At 37.5% G+C, this 26027-nt stretch overlaps 1 protein-coding gene across 1 annotated transcript; it reads right to left on the bottom strand.

Annotated features, from left to right (window-relative positions):
• Positions 1-22135: 22135 nt before the first annotated feature.
• On the bottom strand, positions 22136-22591 carry LOC114378788. Its single transcript, XM_028337409.1, has one exon. The coding sequence runs from the start codon at positions 22589-22591 to the stop codon at positions 22136-22138; it is 456 nt and encodes a 151-aa protein (XP_028193210.1).
• Between the last annotated feature and the right edge of the window lie 3436 nt (positions 22592-26027).

Raw genomic sequence — 26027 nt, 5'->3', positions numbered from 1 at the left:
GCCATGTTATTGCATAAATCTTTGAGAGAATGTCTAGTTGTTACCCCTGCTGAGATGTCACCAAGAATGTTGTCAAGGGGATGATCTCTTGAAGCTTTCCACTCTTTTGGAAGATCATTATTTGCTTTGACTTCTACTAGAGGATCTTCATTGCTTCCTTCTCCTTTTCCTTTAGAATCTTGTCCATGAATGTGCATTTGTTCTAAATGTTAGTGCCTAGCTTTACTGAGTTTTAAAAGATTGGCTAAAATTTTGTTAAAACATAAGCACTTAGACAATGAAGGAAAGCTGGAGTTGCTGCACATGATGTCTAACATTATGTCAAGGAATCAGATCGGGCTGCACAATGCACAAGGCAAGATAAAATGTCAAATGAAGAATTGAAGCTGCAGGATCCACGATGTCGGATACAATGTCCAGGACATCCTGCCCGAAAATACTGGACACATAAATCTGTTATATCTTTAACAGATTAATGTACAGTCAGCAACAGATTAGGCGCTCTATCTTTAGGAACGAATTAAAAGATAATTAAAGTTTGAATTACAAACTTGAATAGTTTCGTTCAGGGATTAGAGATTGAAGATAAAAACTAAAAGATAAAACTTTATCTTTTAGATCTTTAAGTGCAGATTTTTTAGGAGAATGATAGATCTTATCCAGCGCAAGTTGTTGCAGCCCAGATACGTACACTGCTATATAAACATGAAGGCTGCACGAGTTTTCCATCAAGTCAGAGATTGAAGAGTTATTTTGTGAGTTTTGTGACTTGAGTGTTTTGTGAGCCACCTTGATGTTACCCTAACATCAAGTGTTGGACCTGAGTGTGTAGAGTTGATCTCTATTGTTCAGAGAGCAATCTCTGGTGTGTCCTTGATTTGTTTGTAAACACGGGTGAGTGATTGAGAGGGAGTGAGAGGGGCTCTCATATCTAAGAGTGGCTCTTAGGTAGAAGTTGCATGGGTAGTGGTTAGGTGAGAAGGTTGTATACAGTGGCTGTTAGATCTTCGAACTAATACTATCTTAGTGGATTTCCTCCCTGGCTTGGTAGCCCCCAGATGTAGGTGACGTTGCACCGAACTGGGTTAACAATCCTCTTGTGTTATTTACTTGTTTAATCTGTTCATACTGTCATATACAATCTGCATGTTCTGAAGCGCGATGTCGTGACATCCTGTACGACATCTGTCCTCAGTATCAGAATTTCAATTGGTATCAGAGCGGGCACTCGAAATCACTGAGTGAGATCTAGGGAGATAAATTCTGATGAACATGGAGAAAGAAGGAGGACCAGTGAATAGACCACCAATTCTGGATGGAACCAACTATGAATACTGGAAAGCAAGGATGGTGGCCTTCCTCAAATCACTGGATAGCAGAACCTGGAAAGCTGTCATCAAAGGCTGGGAACATCCCAAGATGCTGGACACAGAAGGAAAGCCCACTGATGAATTGAAGCCAGAAGAAGACTGGACAAAAGAAGAAGACGAATTGGCACTTGGAAACTCCAAAGCCTTGAATGCCCTATTCAATGGAGTTGACAAGAATATCTTCAGATTGATCAACACATGCACAGTTGCCAAGGATGCATGGGAGATTCTGAAAACCACTCATGAAGGAACCTCCAAAGTGAAGATGTCCAGATTGCAACTATTGGCTACAAAATTCGAAAATCTGAAGATGAAGGAAGAAGAATGCATTCATGACTTCCACATGAACATTCTTGAAATTGCCAATGCTTGCACTGCCTTGGGAGAAAGGATGACAGATGAAAAGCTGGTGAGAAAGATCCTCAGATCTTTGCCTAAGAGATTTGACATGAAAGTCACTGCAATAGAGGAGGCCCAAGACATTTGCAACATGAGAGTAGATGAACTCATTGGTTCCCTTCAAACCTTTGAGCTAGGACTCTCGGATAGGACTAAAAAGAAGAGCAAGAACCTGGCGTTCGTGTCCAATGATGAAGGAGAAGAAGATGAGTATGACCTGGATACTGATGAAGGTCTGACTAACGCAGTTGTGCTCCTTGGAAAACAGTTCAACAAAGTGCTGAAATGAATGGACAGGAGGCAGAAACCACATGTCCGGAACATCCCTTTCGACATCAGGAAAGGTAGTGAATACCAGAAGAAGTCAGATGAAAAGCCCAGTCACAGCAAAGGAATTCAATGCCATGGGTGTGAAGGCTATGGACACATCAAAGCTGAATGTCCCACCCATCTCAAGAAGCAGAGAAAAGGACTTTATGTATGTTGGTCTGATGATACAGAGAGTGAACAAGAAAGTGATTCTGACAGAGATGTGAATGCACTCACTGGGATATTTGAATCTGATGAAGATTCAAGTGATATTGATGTTGAAATCACTTTTGATGAGCTTGCTATATCCTATAGAGAACTATGCATCAAAAGTGAGAAGATTCTTCAGCAAGAAGCACAACTAAAGAAGATCATTGCAAATCTGGAGGCTGAGAAGGAGGCACATGAAGAGGAGATCTCTGAGCTTAAAGGAGAAATTGGTTTTCTGAACTCTAAACTGGAAAACATGACAAAATCAATAAAGATGCTGAATAAAGGCTCAGATATGCTTGATGAGGTGCTACAGCTTGGGAAGAATGTTGGAAACCAGAGAGGACTTGGATTTAATCATAAATCTGCTGGCAGAACAACCATGACAGAATTTGTTCCTGCCAAAAACAGCACTGGAGCCACGATGTCACAACATCGGTCTCGACATCATGGAACGCAGCAGAAAAAGAGCAAAAGAAAGAAGTGGAGGTGTCACTACTGTGGCAAGTATGGTCACATAAAGCCCTTTTGCTATCATCTACATGGCCATCCACATCATGGAACTCAAAGTAGCAGCAGCGGAAGGAAGATGATGTGGGTTCCAAAACACAAGATTGTTAGTCTTGTTGTTCATACTTCACTTAGAGCATCAGCTAAGGAAGATTGGTACCTAGATAGCGGCTGTTCCAGACACATGACAGGAGTTAAAGAATTCCTGGTGAACATTGAACCTTGCTCCACTAGCTATGTGACATTTGGAGATGGCTCTAAAGGAAAGATCACTGGAATGGGAAAGCTAGTCCATGATGGACTTCCTAGTCTGAACAAAGTACTGCTGGTAAAGGGACTGACTGCAAACTTGATCAGCATCAGTCAGTTGTGTGATGAAGGATTCAATATAAACTTCACAAAGTCAGAATGCTTGGTGACAAATGAGAAGAGTGAAGTTCTAATGAAGGGCAGCAGATCAAAGGACAACTGTTACCTATGAACACCTCAAGAAACCAGTTACTCCTCCACATGTCTATCCTCCAAAGAAGATGAAGTCAAAATATGGCATCAAAGATTTGGACATCTGCACTTAAGAGGCATGAAGAAAATCATTGACAAAGGTGCTGTTAGAGGCATTCCCAATCTGAAAATAGAAGAAGGCAGAATCTGTGGTGAATGTCAGATTGGAAAGCAAGTCAAGATGTCCCACCAGAAGCTTCAACATCAGACCACTTCCAGGGTGCTGGAACTACTTCACATGGACTTGATGGGGCCTATGCAAGCTGAAAGCCTTGGAGGAAAGAGGTATGCCTATGTTGTTGTGGATGATTTCTCCAGATTTACCTGGGTCAACTTTATCAGAGAGAAATCAGACACCTTTGAAGTATTCAAAGAGTTTATTCTAAGACTTCAAAGAGAAAAAGACTGTGTCATCAAGAGAATTAGGAGTGACCATGGCAGAGAGTTTGAAAACAGCAAGTTTACTGAATTCTGCACATCTGAAGGCATCACTCATGAGTTCTCTACAGCCATCACACCACAACAAAATGGCATAGTTGAAAGGAAAAACAGGACTTTGCAAGAAGCTGCTAGGGTCATGCTTCATGCCAAAGAACTTCCCTATAATCTCTGGGCTGAAGCCATGAACACAGCATGCTATATCCACAACAGAGTCACACTTAGAAGAGGGACTCCAACCACACTGTATGAAATCTGGAAAGGGAGGAAGCCAACTGTCAAGCACTTCCACATCTTTGGAAGTCCATGTTACATTTTGGCAGATAGAGAGCAAAGGAGAAAGATGGATCCCAAGAGTGATGCAGGAATATTCTTGGGATACTCTACAAACAGCAGAGCATATAGAGTATTCAATTCCAGAACCAGAACTGTGATGGAATCCATCAATGTGGTTGTTGATGATCTAACTCCAACAAGAAAGAAGGATGTCGAAGACGATGTCAGAACATCGGGAGACAATGTAGCAGATACAGCTAAAAGTGCAGAAAATGCAGAAAATGCAGAAAACTCTGATTCTGCTACAGATGAACCAAATATCAATCAACCTGACAAGAGTCCCTCCATTAGAATCCAGAAGATGCACCCCAAGGAGCTGATTATAGGAGATCCAAACAGAGGAGTCACTACAAGATCAAGGGAGATTGAGATCGTCTCCAATTCATGCTTTGTCTCCAAAACTGAGCCAAAGAATGTGAAAGAGGCACTGACTGATGAGTTCTGAATCAATGCTATGCAAGAAGAATTGGAGCAATTCAAAAGGAATGAAGTTTGGGAGCTAGTTCCTAGACCCGAGGGAACTAATGTGATTGGCACCAAGTGGATCTTCAAGAACAAAACCAATGAAGAAGGTGTTATAACCAGAAACAAGGCCAGACTTGTTGCTCAAGGCTACACTCAGATTGAAGGTGTAGACTTTGATGAAACTTTCGCCCCTGTTGCTAGACTTGAGTCCATCAGATTGTTACTTGGTGTAGCTTGCATCCTCAAATTCAAGCTGTACCAGATGGATGTGAAGAGCGCGTTTCTGAATGGATACCTGAATGAAGAAGTCTATGTGGAGCAGCCAAAGGGATTTGTAGATCCAACTCATCCAGATCATGTATACAGGCTCAAGAAGGCTCTCTATGGATTGAAGCAAGCTCCAAGAGCTTGGTATGAAAGGCTAACAGAGTTCCTTACTCAGCAAGGGTACAGGAAGGGAGGAATTGACAAGACTCTCTTTGTCAAACAAGATGCTGAAAACTTGATGATAGCACAGATATATGTTGATGACATTGTGTTTGGAGGGATGTCGAATGAGATGCTTCGACATTTTGTCCAACAGATGCACTCTGAATTTGAGATGAGTCTTGTTGGAGAGCTGACTTATTTTCTGGGACTCCAAGTGAAGCAGATGGAAGACTCCATATTCCTCTCACAAAGCAAGTATGCAAAGAACATTGTCAAGAAGTTTGGGATGGAAAATGCCAGCCATAAAAGAACACCTGCACCTACTCACTTGAAGCTGTCAAAGGATGAAGCTGGCACCAGTGTTGATCAAAGTCTGTACAGAAGCATGATTGGGAGCTTACTATATTTAACAGCAAGCAGACCTGACATCACCTTTGCAGTAGGTGTTTGTGCAAGATATCAAGCCAATCCCAAGATAAGTCACTTGAATCAAGTAAAGAGAATTCTGAAATATGTAAATGGCACCAGTGACTATGGGATTATGTACTGTCATTGTTCAGATTCAATGCTGGTTGGATATTGTGATGCTGATTGGGCTGGAAGTGCAGATGACAGAAAAAGCACTTCTGGTGGATGTTTCTATTTGGGAAACAATCTTATTTCATGGTTCAGCAAGAAGCAGAACTGTGTGTCCCTATCTACTGCAGAAGCAGAGTATATTGCAGCAGGAAGCAGCTGTTCACAACTAGTTTGGATGAAGCAGATGCTGAAGGAGTACAATGTCGAACAAGATGTCATGACATTGTACTATGACAACATGAGTGCTATTAATATTTCTAAAAATCCTGTTCAACACAGCAGAACCAAGCACATTGACATTAGACATCACTATATTAGAGATCTTGTTGATGATAAAGTTATCACACTGGAGCATGTTGCCACTGAGGAACAAGTAGCAGATATTTTCACAAAGGCATTGGATGCAAATCAGTTTGAAAAACTGAGGGGCAAGCTGGGCATTTGTCTGCTAGAGGAGTTATAGCAATTACTTCTATCTGAACGTGCTCAAACGTTAATAGCACGTTCACTACTGGGCCAAAACAAATTCAACCTTCGTTTCACTCGTCCCCCTACATTCCTCATTCAAACTTACATTTTCGTAGCAATCTCGTTTTCAACAGCATTCCCCAACACTTCTCAGATATTCACGAAACCACTCCCAAAGCTCTGCTTCTCCATGGATACCTCACCAAAAGAAACCTCATCCCCTGTTTCACCCTCTGTACCATCATCTCCATCATCCTCCAAAACTCCATCAAACCAGGAACAACCTGCACTCAATATCCAATCCATACAAATGATTCCTGGTCCAGGCCCTGTTCCTGAGAAACTGGTCCCTAAAAGACAACAGGGAGTGAAGATTTCTGAAAACCCTAGCTTTGCAACAAGCCCTAGGGAAGAAGACACTGAGATGGATAAGAAGATCCGCAGTTTTGTGAATAGCATTTTGAAAAATGCTTCTGTCCCTGATGCTGATAAAGATGTCCCAACATCTTCCACCCCAAATGCTGAAGTCCTCTCTTCATCCAGTGAAGAGAAATCAACAGAGGAAGAGGATCAAGCCACAGAGGAGACCCCTGCACCAAGGGCACCAGAACCTGCTCCAGGTGACCTCATTGACCTAGAAGAAGTAAAATCTGATGAGGAACCCATTGCCAAAAAGTTGGCACCTGGCATTGCAGAAAGATTACAAAGCAGAAAGGGAAAAACCCCCATTACTAGGTCTGGACGAATCAAAACTATTGCACAGAAGAAGAGCACACCAATCACTCCTACCACATCCAGATGGAGCAAAGTTGCAATCCCTTCCAAGAAGAGGAAAGAAATTTCCTCATCTGATTCTGATGATGATGTCGAACTAGATGTTCCCGACATCAAGAGAGCCAAGAAATCAGGGAAAAAGGTGCCTGGAAATGTCCCTGATGCCCCATTGGACAACATTTCATTCCACTCCATTGGCAATGTTGAAAGGTGGAAATTTGTATATCAACGCAGACTTGCTTTAGAAAGAGAACTGGGAAGAGATGCCTTGGATTGCAAGGAGATCATGGACCTCATCAAGGCTGCTGGACTGCTGAAAACTGTCACCAAGTTGGGAGATTGTTATGAAAGTCTAGTCAGAGAATTCATTGTCAACATTCCCTCTGACATAACAAACAGAAAGAGTGATGAGTATCAGAAAGTGTTTGTTAGAGGAAAGTGTATTAGATTCTCCCCTGCTGTAATCAACAAATACCTGGGCAGACCAACTGAAGGAGTGGTGGATATTGCTGTTTCTGAGCATCAAATTGCCAAGGAAATCACTGCCAAGCAAGTCCAGCATTGGCCAAAGAAAGGGAAGCTTTCTGCAGGGAAGCTAAGTGTGAAGTATGCAATCCTGCATAGGATTGGCACTGCAAACTGGGTACCCACCAATCATACTTCCACTGTTGCCACAGGTTTGGGTAAATTTCTGTATGTTGTTGGAACCAAGTCCAAATTTAATTTTGGAAACTATATTTTTGATCAAACTATTAAGCATTCAGAATCTTTTGCTGTCAAATTACCCATTGCCTTCCCAACTGTATTGTGTGGCATTATGTTGAGTCAACATCCCAATATTTTAAACAACATTGACTCTGTGAAGAAGAGAGAATCTCCTCTATCCCTGCATTACAAACTGTTTGAGGGGACACATGTCCCAGACATTGTCTCGACATCAGGGAAAGCTGCTGCTTCAGGTGCTGTGTCCAAGGATGATTTGATTGCTGAACTCAAGGACACATGCAAGGTGCTGGAGGCAACCATCAAAGCCAACACAGAGAAGAAAATGGAGCTGGAACGCCTGATCAAAAGACTCTCAGACAATGGCGTTGATGATGGAGAAGCAGCTGAGGAAGAAGAAGATGCAGCAGAGGATACAGAATCAGATGATGATGATTCTGATGCCACCCCATGATCATCAGACCTTTAGTTTTTTTTGCTTTTTACTCTTACTAGCTATTGGGGCATGTCCCTTTGAACAATTGATTGTTATTGGTCTGTAATATTTGCACATCATGCATTCTACTTTTGCCAAATTTTGTCTAAAAAGGGGGAGTAGTAGGATATTATGCATAATTTATGATTTTGAGGGGGAGTAGTATTTATACTACTGCTGCTGATGATGATTGATGTAAACTACTGGAACTAGTAGCTGATAGAAGATGCTGCAGTGAACTGCTGCCTAGCAGAATATTCACTTCACAGCAGTAAGAGCATGGAGACAGGGGGAGCAGAAAACTGATGTCACGTGAGATGTCTTGACATCCTGGAAAAGACTTGTAGATTTGCAACTTGCAGAATTTTGTTGTCACCACTACAGATACTGCTGTGCTTGATTACTCTGATAATGAAAGTTGCTGATCCCACTTGCATGACTGCTCGTACCTGCTCAGGAAGTGTCTAAGTATGTTTTAGACAAAATTTGCCAAAGGGGGAGATTGTTAGTGCCTAGCTTTACTGAGTTTTAAAAGATTGGCTAAAATTTTGTTAAAACATAAGCACTTAGACAATGAAGGAAAGCTGGAGTTGCTGCACATGATGTCTAACATTATGTCAAGGAATCAGATCGGGCTGCACAATGCACAAGGCAAGATAAAATGTCAAATGAAGAATTGAAGCTGCAGGATCCACGATGTCGGATACAATGTCCAGGACATCCTGCCCGAAAATACTGGACACATAAATCTGTTATATCTTTAACAGATTAATGTACAGTCAACAACAGATTAGGCGCTCTATCTTTAGGAACGAATTAAAAGATAATTAAAGTTTGAATTACAAACTTGAATAGTTTCGTTCAGGGATTAGAGATTGAAGATAAAAACTAAAAGATAAAACTTTATCTTTTAGATCTTTAAGTGCAGATTTTTCAGGAGAATGATAGATCTTATCCAGCGCAAGTTGTTGCAGCCCAGATACGTACACTGCTATATAAACATGAAGGCTGCACGAGTTTTCCATCAAGTCAGAGATTGAAGAGTTATTTTGTGAGTTTTGTGACTTGAGTGTTTTGTGAGCCACCTTGATGTTACCCTAACATCAAGTGTTGGACCTGAGTGTGTAGAGTTGATCTCTATTGTTCAGAGAGCAATCTCTGGTGTGTCCTTGATTTGTTTGTAAACACGGGTGAGTGATTGAGAGGGAGTGAGAGGGGCTCTCATATCTAAGAGTGGCTCTTAGGTAGAAGTTGCATGGGTAGTGGTTAGGTGAGAAGGTTGTATACAGTGGCTGTTAGATCTTCGAACTAATACTATCTTAGTGGATTTCCTCCCTGGCTTGGTAGCCCCCAGATGTAGGTGACGTTGCACCGAACTGGGTTAACAATCCTCTTGTGTTATTTACTTGTTTAATCTGTTCATACTGTCATATACAATCTGCATGTTCTGAAGCGCGATGTCGTGACATCCTGTACGACATCTGTCCTCAGTATCAGAATTTCACTAAAGATTCTGCAATATCATCTAAAATATCCTTTCTTGGAGAAATAACATTAGACTCATCAAAGGAAACATGAATTAATTCTTCAATTGTCATTGTTCTCTTATTATAAATTCTATAAGCTTTACTATGCAAAGAATAACCAAGGAAAATTCTTCATCTGACTTAGCATCAAATTTTCCTAAGTTTTCTTTTCAATTGTTTAATACAAAACACTTGCAACCAAAAACATGAAGATGTGAGATGTTTTGTTTCCTACCATTGAACAGTTCATAAGGAGTTTTCTTTAAGATAGGTCTTATTAAAGCCATATTCATGATATAACATGTAGTATTAACGGTTTCAGCCCAAAAATATTTTGGAAGAGGAGTATCATTTAATAAGGTTCTAGCAATTTCTTCCAAAGACCTATTTTTCCTTTCAACAACCCCATTTTTTTGAGGGGTTCTTGGTGCAGAAAAGTTATGTTCAATGCCATGCTTATCACAAAATAAATCAAATTCTTTATTTTCAAACTCACCCCATGATCACTCATAATAGATATAATTTTGAGATTTTTTATATTTTGAATAACTTTTGCAAGTTTCTTAAATGCTTGAAATGCATCATTCTTATGAGTGATAAATAGTGTCCAAGTATATCTAGAATAATCATCAACAATTACAAGTGCATAATAGCTTCCACCAAAACTCATATTTCTAGATGGACCAAACAAATCCATATGTAATAATTGTAATGGTTGAGTAGTTGAAACAATGTTTTTGGATTTGAAAGAAACTCTAGTTTGTTTTCCCTTTTGACATGCATCACATAGTCTATCTTTTTCAAATTTCAATTTAGGCAAACCAACAACTAAATCTTTTGAAATCAATTTATTTAAGTGTTCCATGTTTATGTGAGCAATACGTTTATGCCATAGCCATGGATCATCATCTTTGCTAAGAAAACATTTATTATCATCTAGTTTTTGGCTTAAGTCTATCATATAAACATTTTTAACTCTATACCCTATATGCTTTATATTTGTATCATGTTTATGTTCAATGAGACATTTTTTAGAATCAAATGATACTAGATAGCCCTTATCATATAATTGACTAACACAGAGCAAGTTGAGCTTAAGGCCTTCAACAAGTAGAACATTTTCAATGGAGTTTGAAGAATTCGTACCTATTTTTCCAACTCCAAGAATTCTACCTTTGTTGTTGTCACCATAAGTAACATGCCCACTTTTCTTGGAAGAGATATGTGTGAACTTTGATGAATCTCCCGCCATATGTTTTGAACAACCGCTATCTATGTACCATTTCTTCTTCAAAGATACCTACATGATCAAGTTTGTGACTTAGGTACCCAAACTTTATTGGGTCCTTGTGTGTTAGTATTAACTAAAGATCCTTTTGGGACCCATATCATTTTGATATTGTTGCAATTTTTCTTAAAATAACATGTAGATGTGTCATGCATTTTTATTCCACAATAAAAACATGTAATGAAAGGAGAATTATATTTTTGTGAGAAAGAAAAGAAACTTTTGTAAATCTTTTGTTGTTTTTCTGGTTTGTATCCAATTCCTACTTTATCAAAAATACATCTTTGATTTCCTAATATGACATCTAGGTTATTTTTGCCAATAGAAAATTTTGCAAGTGAATTTTTCAAATTTTTAATTTCTTCTATATATGTGCTACAACATTTACATGAATTTACTTTTTCATTAGTCATAGTAGAAACATGAACTTTATCACTAGATTTAAAGATTGAAACTTCAGTTTTAAGAAGATCTATTTCTTTGTTTAATTTTGAAATTTCTTTCTCTAAATCTGAAATTGTTTTCTTAGATGAAGAAACAAGTTTTGCTAGTTTAATTGATTCACTATGTAATCCGGCAAATGCATCTTGTATCTCATCAAAAGAAATAGATTTGTTAGAAGATGTTACCTCTTCGTCACTTTCATAGTTTTTTCCCATTAGACATAGATTAATCATTTCTTTTTCAGAATCATCAGACGATTCTAAGTCGATATCATCCCATGTGATGTAGGCCTTCTTTGCCTTCTTTTCTCCAATAGTCTTCTTTTCAGACTTCTCTATTCTTTTCTTAAAGATTGGACAATCAGCCCTCAGATGTCTGGGTTGATTGCACTCAAAGCATTTTGGAGTTTGAAATGACTCTTCAGTCCTTCTTTTAGGTTTGAAGTTTTGTCTTCTTTGATTTCCTCTCATTCTAATAATTTTTTTGAATGTTTTGACAAAGAGGCTAAGATCTTCATCTTCATCTAACTCAATTGAATCTTCTATGTCACTTTCCTCTTGGATTGAAGATGAGGCTTTAAGAGCAATTCCCTTCTTCTTCTTATCATTTTCTTCATGTTGATTTAATCAATGCAACTCCATCTCATGTTCCTGTAATTTTCCAAATAGAGTAGCAAGAGACATAATAGACTAATCTCTAGATTCTGTGATGGCTGTTACCTTTGGTTGCCACTCTCTACTTAAACATCTTAACACTTTATTTATGAGATCCTAGTTTGGAAAAATTCTTCCTAATGATGCAAGATGATTAACTATATGTGTGAATCTTTTTTGCATATCTTGTATACTTTCATTTGTCTTCATCCTAAATAATTCATACTCATGAGTTAAAGTATTTACAATAGATCGTTTGAGATCAGTTATTCCCTCATGTGTAACTTGTAGAGTGTCCCACATATCCTTAGCACTCTTACAATTCGAAACCCTAAAATATTCATCCATTCTTAGGGCAGAAGTAATGATGTTTTTAGCCTTTAAATTGTACTGCACTAATCTTCTTTCATCTTCAGACCACTCTTCTCTAGGTTTCTCTATTGTTGTATTTCCCGCCACCATGGTGGGTACATAAGGTCCAACTTCTATGGCTTCCCAAATGTTTAAGTCTATTGCCTCAATGAAAATTTGCATTCGGGTTTTCCAATAGTGGTAACTCTCTCCATTAAAAATAGGAGGCCTATTTATTGAATTTCCTTCTGGGAATAAGAAGTTTGCTGAGGCCATTATTCTTGAAGCTTCTAAACTTTATACAAGAATGAAGCTCTGATACCACTTGGTAGACAAGTGGCCTCAGATATCTTAAGAAGGGGGAGTTGAATTAAGATATCTCAAACTTTTTAAGATTAAAAATTCTATTTTGATTTTAACCCAAATCCCAAGATTCCTTTCAAAATGAACTCCTAAAGAATTATGAAAATTAATATTACTGAATAGAAGCAATAAGCAATAATAAATAAAGGAGTTTAAGGGAAGAGAAAATGAAAACTCAGATTTATACTGGTTTGGCCACACCCTTGTGCCTACGTCCAGTCCCCAAGCAAGCCGCTTGAGAGTTCCACTATCTTGTAAAAGCCCTTTACAAGTTTTAAACCACACAAGGACAACCCTTCCTTTGTGTTCAAATTACTTTACAACAAGAGACCCTCGGTCTCTTAATCCCTTTTTAGAAATAAGATGAAGAGAAGAAGAAATCTCTCTTGAAAGAGATAGATTGAACAATTGAGCACTCAAATAATTCCTTATTAAATTACAAGTGTATTGGCCAAGGAATTTTTAAGAGGATAAGATAATTTTGCTTTTTGAGAGGATAAGACCTTTTTGTTCTGAAAAACTCTAAGCAAATTCGTGTTCCAAGTCACATATAAATAGACTTTTGATGGCCATGTAAAAACCATTTGAACAAATGTGACTCTTGGAAATAATTTTCTGAAAATCCCGTCTGGTAATCAATTACAAGACTAGTGTAATCAATTACATGCTTTAAAATTTGAATCAAAACGTTCAATAATTGCTGGTAATTGATTACCATCTATGTGTAATCGATTACACAGTGTAAAATTTGAATTTAAATTTCTAATGGCTGTTATAAATCATTTTGGCCACTGGTAATCGATTACATCCTCTGGTAATCGATTACCAGAGAGTAAATCTCTTGAAAAAGACATTTTTGCTTAAATTTCTTGGCCAAACCTCTTGTTGTTTCAATTTGGAATTCCCTCCCTAAATCAGTAGAGATCTTCTTGATGATGTATCTTGAATCTCTTGGATTTTTGTCTTGATCTTAACTTGAGAAGAGCATGTTCATGTGGCATCAAAACATCATGATCATATGGCATCATCAAAACATCAAAGTCAAAGTCTTTGCTTCTACATAAACCATCATCCAAGAGTGGTTTATCTATAGCCTTACTTTGTGTACTTGAATAGGCTTACCTGAAATTAAATGAAAAAAGCAACCAGAAATGACACTAGTTAACATATGTACAACTAAAGCCAATTGACATAGTAAATACATAGTTACTATCATTTGCAAAAATTTAAAGAAATCCTTTTTTTCCCACTAAATTCCTGAAAAAAGGGACTTGTCATTACAATTAACAAAATTGTGAAACCCCATTTGCAATATTTGAAGAAATTGTACGAGCCCTAGGGTACCAACACAAAACCCTAAACATCAAACATAAAGCATCACATAGATTCCCTACCCACAAATTTCACTATTAAAATACCTAAACCCTGGACCACATTCAATAAAAAACCCTAACCTTAGACCACATGCAATAAAAAATTCACAACACTCAAATATCCCCTTTATGGTGTCAGGAATCGAACCTCACATAGTAAACCAACTCTTGATTCTTCCTTCCTTCCTGTGTTCGTTGCTTGGGATTTACTTCTAGGTGAAAACGTGTTGCCAACCATCGATCTGGAACCAACACGCTTAGGATTCAAATTCACAATCCAATGTTTGTCACCAACAGATTGGATGAGCGTTAATGCCTCATGGTTTTCTCTCAATTGACACCGAAAAAAGTAAGGTTTATGGAAACCAAAGAGAGAGAGACGAGTTTGTGTTGAATGTTAGTGATAGGGGAATCATAATTTCTTATTTGTTGTTTGTTACTAGTAATTTGTTTAAACAAATTAGTAGTTAAAAACCTGGTGCATTAATGTTAATTATCAATTAAGATGTACCTTCTAACTAACTAACACAATAACTTACATGGCAGACCAACGTAAATTTCTAAAAATCAGCTAGACTAAATGGATGGAAACACTGAAATTGACACTTTTGAAAATCAAGAGGATCCAATTTTGTAATTAAAAAGTAGGGAGTTAAAGTCGCAAATTTTGTAAATCTAGATGAACAAAATTACAATTTTGTAAAAAAATTAGGCTTAAATATATTTTTGGTCCCTGATAAATATCTATTTTTTGCATTTGGTCCCTAATAAAAATTTTCTTCGGATCGGGTCCCTAATATTTGAAAAATTTTGTTCGAGATTCCTACCATTAGTCAGGATCCGTAAACTGCCTACATGGCCATTAACCGGCCATGCAAGCATGCCACGTGTGATGCCACATGTAATCTTTGTCTGACTGTGATTACACGTTGAAAAAAGTTTTTTTTTAAAGTAAAAAATGTGGGTGCAAATTAATTTTTTAAAGAACTTAAATTAATCTTTTTTAATTAACACATTTTTTTTTGTTTTTCCTAACCTAATTCCTCTCCATCGGACACTATTGCATGTCTCTTTCCTATGCTATCAGATCTAGATTTTTTTTTCCAGATCTACATCACAAATCCTATCTCAGATTCAACATTTCAACTCTCTACCTCTTTCCTAAACCCTACCCATATCTTCTTCATAGAAATAATCTCTCCTTTTTAATTAAGAATTTTGCCATGATTTTGGGTTTTGTTATGGTTTAAAACTTAAATGCTAGAGATTAAGAGTTTATATTTTTCTGTTGTTGGTGAAGAAAGAGGAAAGAGTGAATGATAGTGGCGGCGGTGCAAAGGAGGAAACGACAAGGAAGGGCGACCGCTGAAAATCGTAACGGTGAATGAGAGTGAAAATAGGAGTTACCAACGAGGACAAAGTGTGGGGGAAGGAAAGTCGATGCAAAGAGAAGAAGAGGACAAAACCACCATGCCAGATCTGGAAAAAGAAACCATGGAAAAAGGAGGAAGGGGAGTGGATCTTAGATCTGGAAAAAGAAACGATGTTGAGGGTGAAACTGTATCTCGCGATGGTGGCACCAACAAGGAGGAGATGAAGTGGTTGTCTTCAAAGTCGCAATCGTTAGAGAAAAAGTCTTTGGCTGGAGATGGGAAAGCGTCTGGATACAAAAAAATTTTAGTCTATATGTATTGGTCACCCAGAAAAATATTTAGAGATAGTTGAATTGAGAGACCTCTACTACCTCTGTAGTCTTAAGTGAAAGTAAGACACTTAGTCTCACCGTTGGAGGATTTTGTGGAGGATTGTGAGCATTAGCCTGAAGCCCATAGAGAGAGAGTCAAAAGCCTCTAGCACGACAGGAAGACCAAGGCCATGGAGTGCATCTGAATCCAAAAGTTGGTTGAGACCATTTTCTTTTTAAGATTTTTTCAATATTTTTTAAACAAATATTGGTAACGACTTCTATAATTTTAATATATTTTTCATCATTTCGTTGCAATCCTCAATTGTAATAGAGTTCTTTTTTGCTCTTTGGATTTTGTTCCATATCAAAGCTTTAATAAAAATTGATAAAATATATACAATTATTAAATAATAAAACAGTTTTTGTTTTATTTTAAAAATACACATTCCATATACATATTCGTTGTATTAACAATCTTATGACTACAATGAGGGAATTGAATTAACAAACTAAAATAACCAAAGTGATATTTGGATAAAAATATTCAAAGTGTAACGTACATATAAGCTACCTAAACTCTAAACAAAATAGTAAAACGATTAAGTAAACATTCTACTTGGATTGTAAATTATCAGGAATATTCTCGTTGTCATTCACCTTGATTTCCTCAGAATATATACAACGTATATGCCTGATAAAAAGCTTAACTGAAGGCTACAAATTAGGAATCAATATCCCAAAATATACGCTTAACAGAAGGCTATAAAATAGGAAGCAATATCCCAAATTATACACTTAACAGAAGGCTATAAAATAGGAAACTATTTATCTACGTTGACCAATATATTTATAATATATTTAACACACCTCCACAGTCGTAGTGGGAGGCTTTCGGACGCTGAGACTGTCTCGAAAATCTTCAAATAAAATTAGCGGAAGACCTTTGGTAAAAATATCCGCTAGCTGATATCATGATGGCACATGAAGAACCCGTACGTGTCCGCGTGCAACCTTCTCACGGACAAAATGGATATCCATTTCAATATGTTTGGTACGTTGATGTTGAACAGGATTCCGTGTCAAATAAATAGCACTCACATTGTCGCAATACACCAGGGTAGCTTTGGGAACTGGACACTGTAACTCCAAAAGTAAGTTTCGAATCTAGCATGATTCTGAGACCACATTTGCCACACCACGATACTCGGCCTTGGCACTTGAACGAGATAACGTAGGTTGGCGTTTTGATGACCAAGATATCAAGTTATCACCCAAAAATACACAATAACCGGAAGTAGATCGTCTCGTGTCAGGGCACCCACCCCAATCTGCATCAGTGTATGAGACCAGAGTAGAAGTAGAAGATGAATATAAATAAAGACTAAAATCCAATGTACCTTGAACATATCGAATAATCCTTTTGAGAGCTGACATATGATCAACCCTCGGATCATGCATATGGAGACACACTTGTTACACGGCATAAGAGATATCTGACCGTGTAAAAGTGAGATATTGTAGAGCCCCTGCAAGACTCCGATATAGAGTAGGATCATCAAATGGAGCACCAGATGTAGCACTAACCTTTGATTTTGTGTCAACTGGGGTTTTAGACGGCTTACACGAAGTCATCCCTGCCCGCGCTATTATTTCTAAGGCATACTTGCGTTGGGAAAGAAACATACGACCCTTATGTCGAGTCACTGCAATACCAAGAAAATAATTCAGAGGGCCAAGATCCTTCATAGCAAATTCAGAGCTAAGAAGATCCATTATAAAACACCGCAGAGCATGAGAAGAAGCAGCAGTGAGAATAATGTCATCAACATATAAGAAAATATAAGCCACACCGGACCCTTTGCTGAAAATGAATAAAGAATTATCACATTTGCTATTAACGAACCTAATAGACAAAACATAATCAACAAAATGCTTATACCAAGCTCGAGGTGCCTGCTTGAGACCATACAATGACTTACGTAAGAGACAAACATAATCTGGATGATCACGGTCCCTGTAACCCAATGGTTGATGCAGATAAACTATTTCCTGTAACTCACCATGAAGGAAAGCATTTTTGACATCCAATTGATGAATTGGCCATGCCTTCAAAAGAGAAAGACTAAGAACAGTGCGGATCGTAGCGGGCTTCACCACTGGACTAAAAGTCTCACCACAATCGATGCCAACATGTTGTGTTTTCCCATCACCTACAAGAGGGGCTTTATGCCTCTCAAAAACACCATTAGATTTGACTTTATGAGTGAAAATCCATATAGAACGAATCACATAAACATGCAGAGGACGGGGCACCAACTCCCACGTCTTATTTTAACAAGAGCATTATATTCATCATCCATGGCCATTTTCTAATTAGGATCACAAAGAGCCGTGATTGGATTTCGAGGCAATGGAGACCTCTCAACCGTAGTATGCATGGAATATTTTTTATTGGGTTTATATATCCCATGCTGGCTATGGGTCACGACCCTAGACTGTTGGATAGGAGAATTAGTAGGAAAGGGATCGATTTGTGTTTGGGCAGGAGTGATTTGTGAGGAAATTGGGTCAGGAGGGGATGAGTTGGGCTCACTTGGCACGTTGGGCTGAGAAGAAGGAGTTGGAGTAAGTTGGTGAAGATGGTGAATGACATAAGGGGATAATCCTTCGTCAATGAAATCATATGTATGGGATTTTGGGGAATGCAAACTAGCAAACGGAAAAGTATGCTCATCAAACAAGACATGGCGACAAATAATAATTTTATGAGACGACAAATCATAACACTTGTAACCACGATGGTGGGTTGGATACCCGAGGAAGACACAAGGAGTAGACCTTGGTTGCAACTTATTAATAGTTGTAGACGGAATGAGAGGGTAACACAAACACCCAAAAACCCGGATATGATCATAAGAAGGGACCCTTGTGTAAAGAACCTCAAGCGAAGACTTATTTCCCAACAATTTACTTGGAAGCACATTAAGAAGATAGGTTACCATTTGGAGAGCATGATGCCAAAATGATGGAGGAAGAGATGCATGAGCAAGAAGAGTATGAGACATATTGTTTATAGTCTGAATTTTGCATTCGGCTTTCCCGTTTTGAGAAGAAGTGTGAGGGCAAGAAAGACGTAATGACATGCCATCAGTTTGACAAAAATGCCAAAAAGAATTATTAGCAAACTCTCTACCATTATCACATTGGACATTTTTTATATTACACTCAAATTGAGTAGAAATATGGGCTTTAAAAGTCAAAAATATGTCATACACATCAGATTTCTGACCTATAGGAAAAGTCCATAAATAGTTCAAAAAATCATCAAGAAATAAAACGTAATATCTATGTCCCAAAGAACTCAAAACGGGAGAGGTCCAAAGATCACTATGTAGAATATCAAATGGCATAGTAGTATTCGAAGAGGAAGAAACAAATGGCAACTTAATATGTTTACCAAGAACACATGAACCACAAATACTAGAACTAGAAAGTTTATTACAATCAATGCTTTTATTCTTCCAAAGCACATCGAAGATAGGAGACACTGGGTGACCCAAACGATCATGCCAAAGCTTAGGAGAGATGGCGGCAAATGTAGAAGAGGAAGCTTGATTGTTGAGGGAATAGGAAATTGGATACAGGTCTCTGCGGCTATCACATCTCATTATTGACATCCCTGTCCGATAATCCTTCACAGAAAACCCAAAGGGATCAAACTCAACAGACACTGAATTATCTTTTGTAAACTTTCTAACAGAAACGAGATTTTTAATCAGTTTAGGAGCATAAAGAACATTGTTAAGGGAGAGGGATTGACACGGGGAAGACAAATTAGTATGACCATAGCCAAGAATTGGAATCGTGTGACCATTACCAACAATAATATTAGTATTAGGATGATTGTTTAAATTAAAATAAGACAAGAGATTACCGGTAGAGGAAGTCATGTGAGATGTAGCACCGGTGTCCATGTACCATGACGGGTCGGGTTGGTTAAGGGACATGGTGTGCATTGCTGCCTCGATATTGGTAGGAGCGTACGAACCAGACTACCCATGAGGATTAGGCGATGCTGCTTGATGTACATAGGCCTACTGAGGCGGTTTTGGGCCTAGCAAACCTGCCTAGCGCTGTTGAGGAGTATTGGGCCGAGCCCATCCTTAATTTGGAAATGGACAAGGAGGAATAGGCTAGGTAGGATTATACCATCCCCATGAAAATGGTTGTCGTTGCTGCCATTGCGGAGGAGTGGTTTCATCGTGGCCACCAGAGGACTGCCCCCGACCACCGCCTTTACCGCCGGTCGAGTTCTGGCCACCACCAGAACCTACATTCTTCCGACCTCCCCCGTTGTTGCGTTGTCCGCCACCAGAATGTTGCGCACCATTTTTTCCCTTCGAATGTCCTAATTTTGTAAGTTGTGGGGACCCATCATTAATCGAAGAGGCGATCATAGCAGACTCAGTGGCTGCTTCCTTTGCCATCCCGGCCTCCTCAAGAGTGAGCATGGAACGAGCCTTGTAAAAGGGAGGAAGGGGGTTGCTTTGACGGATCAACGCACCCACTCCACGGTACAGTTGTGTAAGACCCCCAACCAATTGCAATACCAGTCGACTATCAGACACCGAAGTGTTGGATCGAGTGGCCTCAGAATAATTAAGAAGGGGGGGGTTGAATTAATTATTCCTAAAACTTTACCAATTAAAAAATTACTCTTTTAAGGCTTTTACTTTTGTTGTTAAGAGAATATGGAGTAGAAGAGAAACTTAACAGAAAGTAAAAGCGAAAATTAAATGCACAGTGGAAAGTAAAAGAGTAGGGAAGAAGGAAACAAACACACAAGAGTTTTTATACTGGTTCTGCAACAACCCGTGCCTACCTCCAATCCCCAAGCGACCTGCGGTCCTTGAGATTTCTTTCAACCTTGTAAAAATCCTTTTACAAGCAAAGATCCACAAGGGATGTACCCTCCCTTGTTCTCTTTGAAACCCTAGTGCATGTACCCTCCACTAGAACTGATCCACAAGAGATGTACCCTCTCTTGTTCTCAGTCAAACCCAAGTAGATGTACCCTCTACTTGTACCACAAAGGATGTACCCTCCAATGTGTTAAGACAAAGATCTCAGGCTGTTAAACCTTTGATACTTTGTGAATGGGGATACAAAAGAATTCTCAGGCGGTTAAACCTTTGAACGCTTTTGTATTAGGGAATGGGAAGAATCAAAAGAATTCTCAGACTGTGTCGTGTTGAATTCTTTGACAAGGGAGAAGGGAAACACAAAAGAATTCAGGCGGTCAGTCCTTTGTTCTTTTGGAAAAGGGAGAAGAGAGACACAAAAAGAATTCAGGCGGTTAGTCCTTGGCGAATTCTTTTTAGCAAAGGGAGAAGAGAATGAAAAAGATGAATAGCACAAGTTTTCAAGGTTTGGAAAACCAGAAAATTTCAGAAAGCTTTTGGTACAAAGAAGAAGAAGAAGAAGTTCAAAGAGATTCAAGGCTTGTAAAGAATTGATTGGAAAAGTATTCAAGATTGTTGTTAGAAAGATTGATTAAAAATGCAAAACAAGGCCTTGCTTTTATAGACTTTTAATGTCTGGTCAAGAAGGCCATTAAGAAGAGTTATAACTTTTAGAAAAACTTAAAACCCATTTGAAAAAGTCAAAACCTTTTTGAAGAATTACATCTTTAGATTTTTCAGAAACAAACACTGGTAATCGATTACCAAATAAGTGTGATCGATTACACAAAGCTTTTATGTGAAAGGATGTGACTCTTCACATTTGAATTTGAATTTCAACGTTCAAGGACACTGGTAATCGATTACCAAAACATTGTAATCGATTACAGCCTTTTGAAAATATTTGGAACGTTGTAAATTCAGTTTGAAAAACTTTTTCAAATTCATTTTGCTACTGGTAATCGATTACAACAATATGATAATCGATTACCAGAGAGTAAAAACTCTTTGGTAAAGGTTTTGTCAAAAACTCATGTGTTATTCAAAGTTTTGAAAAACTTTTTAATACTTATCTTGATTGAGTCTTTTCTTCATTCTTGAATCTTGAGTCTTGAATCTTGATCTTGATTCTTGAGATCTTGAATCTTGAATCTTGATTCTTGATTGTAGGCTTTCTTCTTGAGTCTTGAATTCTTCTTGATTCTTGAACTCTTGACTTGTTCTTGATTCACTTGAGATGTTCTTTGATATACTTGAGTTGTTCTTTGATAGGCTTTCTTCTTGAGTCTTGAATTCTTCTTGATTCTTGAACTCTTGACTTGTTCTTGATTCACTTGAGATGTTCTTTGATTCACTTGAGTTGTTCTTTGATCTTTTGAGCTTTTTGTTCATCACCTTTGTCATCATCTTTTGTTGTCATCATTGTTATCATCAAAACACCTTTGAATCATTTTTGATTCATCATGAAGCTTTGCTTCCACACGAAGCCCCAACGCTCTTCAATTAATCTGCTAGAGATTTGAGACGAAGACAATAAGAGAAAACATTTGGAAAATTCTCCATAGAAGTAGCGGAGAATTCTTGCTCCAAGGTAATGGCACGAGAATGTTGATTATCTTGGAATATATCACGCAATCTATCCCAAGCCTCCATAGCCGTAGAGTCGAGCTCAATAATGGTGTGCAATAAGTCACTAGAAATGGTAGCATAAATCCACGAAAAAACTGTGGCATCCAAAGTTGACCATAGCTCCCTCTCTTCCTCGGTAGAAGGAATCATCCCCGTGCCGTTGGCCGGAGGTATGATATGATCAAGCACCTTGGTTGAGCGTGCATGAATCTTGAAGAGTTCCGTCCACGTCGAATATTGAACGTTTTCCATTTCAAGAACAATGGAAACATGATTCCTGATGTTTGAAACGGCAAGAGCCGGATGAAAAGAAGTTTTGTTGGAAGCCATTGAGAGAAGAGAACAAAGAGAGGAAAGGGAGATTAAGGAAGACGACGGGCAAGGAACACAGAGCTAGGGCAAGCGGAAGACAGAGAAAGAAAAACCCTAGGCAAACTGATACCATGTAAATTATCAGGAATATTCTCATTGTCATTCACCTTGATTTCCTCAGAATATATACAACATATATGCCTAATAAAAAGCTTAACCGAAGGCTACAAATTAGGAATCAATATCCCAAAATATACGCTTAACAGAAGGCTATAAAATAGGAAGCAATATCCCAAATTATACACTTAACAAAAGGCTATAAAATAGGAAACTATTTATCTACGTTGACCAATATATTTATAATATATTTAACATGGATCACAACTCTAGTTTTTCTCTTGCTTGCTCTCTTGTCAACTTTTTCGTCGTTTTTGTCATTCTTAGATTAAATCATGTAGTATTTAAAATATGCGAGAGCACTCCTAGACAACAAAGTGTATATTGTGACTATCACATCATCTTTAAAAGTTTTCGTTACTAAAGCTAGAATCGGTCTTAATAAATATGACACAACGTCATATTCAATTAACAACTTATTATTATTGACAATCCAACTAAGATAAATTATATAAAGCATATTATATTCCGATTGTCCACCATATATCAGATAACTTTTGCAGGTGCATGATAAAAATAGTAGTGAGAAAAAAAAATATAGGATACCATACGGGATTAGATATGACCGAATTTTGATTCTTTCAGAAAACATAACCCAAAAAAGAACTTAAATACCCAAAATCTAACAAGACAACTAAAAAATGAAATATTTCATTTTTCTTACTCTCTTATTGAATTTCGGATATTTTAGTTATTGTATGAATCAAAATTCATGTTTTCTACATGAATCAAAATTCACCCAAATCTATCCTCTCTAGTGTAATTTTTTTTTCTAACTGGTTTTATCATCCACCTACAAAAGTTATCGAGTATATCACTGAACAATTGAAATATAATATCATTTGTCTCATTCTTTTAGTGAGAAAGTCTGTCTCAAGAAATAGTAGGGTGTTAATTGAAGTCGATGGCGTGTCCTATTTGTTAGGACTTATTCTAGCTTTAGTGATAAAAACTTTTAAATGAGGTGATAGTCACTATATACACTTTGTTGTCCAAAGATATTCTCACATGTTTTAAACATTACACATTATATTAAAAGTGATAGAGATGACAACATAAGGGGTGACCAAGAGGAAGCAAAATAAAAACTAGTTGTAATCTAACTAAGAGGCTTACTTGATAGTTTTATTATTTTGTTTAGGGTTTAACTTTTATGAATGTGTCACTTTGATTATTTTTTTGGTCTAAATATCACTTTAATTGATTATTTCAATCTGTTAATTCAGTTCACTCATTGCAATAGCAAGATTGTTAATTCAATTCATTGTAAGAAAATATATTTTTTAGTACACGAAAAACTAGACATACTGCGGAAACCAATCCGAAAGTGATTTTTAAGGATTTCGAAATAAAGAATGTGCATTTCCAAAAAAAAAAAACAAATGTGAATCACACATTCAGATGTAGTACATAAAAAACTTATGTTACAGATTGATGATTCCAAAATTTTACCTGTATATAATTGCGGATCAATTGTTCCTGAATAACTTTACATTTTCGGATTGCATGTTCCGAAATTATATATCTATATCTATATATATATATATATATATATATGTATAATTTCAGGTTATCCATTCCAGAATAATGCATATATAATTCCGTAATGTGAACTTCGGAATATAACAATGACTCTGGATCATTTGATCCATATTTATATCTTTATTACTATAGAACGCATGATTCACAAATGCTTTTTTTTATTCCAAATTATATAATTCATAGTATAACCAGATCGGTTAAGACTTATTTGGGTAATTTTTTAAAAAAATATTTTTAAGAGAAGATAATTAGAAGATATAATGGGATGAACTTCTCCATTAGTTAATTATAAATTATTTTCTAGAAAATTTCTCATATAATTTCTCTAAAAAATAAAAGGCATCTAATGATTTACTAATGTAAGGCTCATTTTAATTTAAGGAAAAATTCATTTTATTTCTTTTTTTTATTTTCTTTTTCTAAAAGCATTTTTTGGAGAAACTTACTCCAACATACCTTAAAAAATCTAAGAACTCACCTTTATGTAACAGCGACTGTGACTCTGACGAAGAGGAACCGAAGTTGACCCACGCCTTCCTCCTACCTACAACTTCGTTCCAAAGTAAGAAGGTGGGTCAAACAAACTTAAAAGAGGCAAGGACAGCATTGGAATATTTCAAAATAAGGAGGTGCAGGTAGTAAAAGAGGATATGTAGGAAGTAAAAACCCCAAAACAAATGAGTAATATGACATTCATACAAAATAAAGCCCAACAAAATATCACATCCAATTAACGGTACCCTCCAACCAAAACAAAGAAGCAAATAATGGTCACAGGCGGTTAATTTTTCTTCTAAACCAAACATCACTGTGATTATAATAATTTTCTTCAATTCTTAGACACCATTGTTGATGACAAAATCAAATCCAAATCCAACATAACTCGTAGACACCACCAATCATCATTCGAATCTGCTTCATATTATTCTGCCATTGGTCCAACGCATCATCGTAGAACAACTCCTTGATAGTTATAGCCTTTAAAGCTTGATAATCAGTACAAAACCTCCACTTACCATAATTTTTCTTAACTAAGACAATAGGTGATGAAAAAGGGTTAGTTCTTGGTTGAATGATGCCTTATTCTAGCATCTCATGTACCATCTTTTCAATGTGCTCCTTTAACCGACTTTGAATTGGGGTGGAGGGGAATGGCATGGTTTTGATCCCTGATTCTGGAAAACCCGTAGGTGTATGAAAAACCACTTTATAGGTATGCAGCAAGGTCGCTATCTCAGGAGCAATATACACAGGAAACTAAGTAAGAATGTCATCAGGATTATCATGTTGCATCATGTGGATAGCAAAACTATTAGAAATGGCACTAGTATCATGCAACCTTTTGAGTTGGTGAAGGTGAGCTTGAGTAGGAGTACTGGAAACTTCTCCCTGCAATGTAAGAAAGTTCCCATGGTAGAAAAATTTGAGTGTCAAGGCTGCATAATCAGCAACATGGGGACCTAGTGTGGCTAGCCAAGGTGATCCCAGAATAAGGTCAGCTCCCGAAACAGGTAGCAAATATACAGGAACCAATAATTTTTGTCCCTGAATGTCTACTGCCAACTGCTTAACCCATCCTTCAGTTTCCATTATTTGGCCATTTCCCACCAAGACCCTAAAATGAGGCTCGGGTTCAATTGGTAACTTGAGGAACATTGCAATTCTAGGCTGTAGGAACGATTCAGAATTATCACCATCAACCAAAATCTGCACTCGAATGTTTCCAATATTACCA

Source organism: Glycine soja, chromosome 12 (genome assembly GCF_004193775.1).
Source record: "Glycine soja cultivar W05 chromosome 12, ASM419377v2, whole genome shotgun sequence".
Classification (NCBI taxonomy): Eukaryota; Viridiplantae; Streptophyta; class Magnoliopsida; order Fabales; family Fabaceae; genus Glycine; species Glycine soja.
This window is presented reverse-complemented; position numbering and strand designations above follow the sequence as displayed.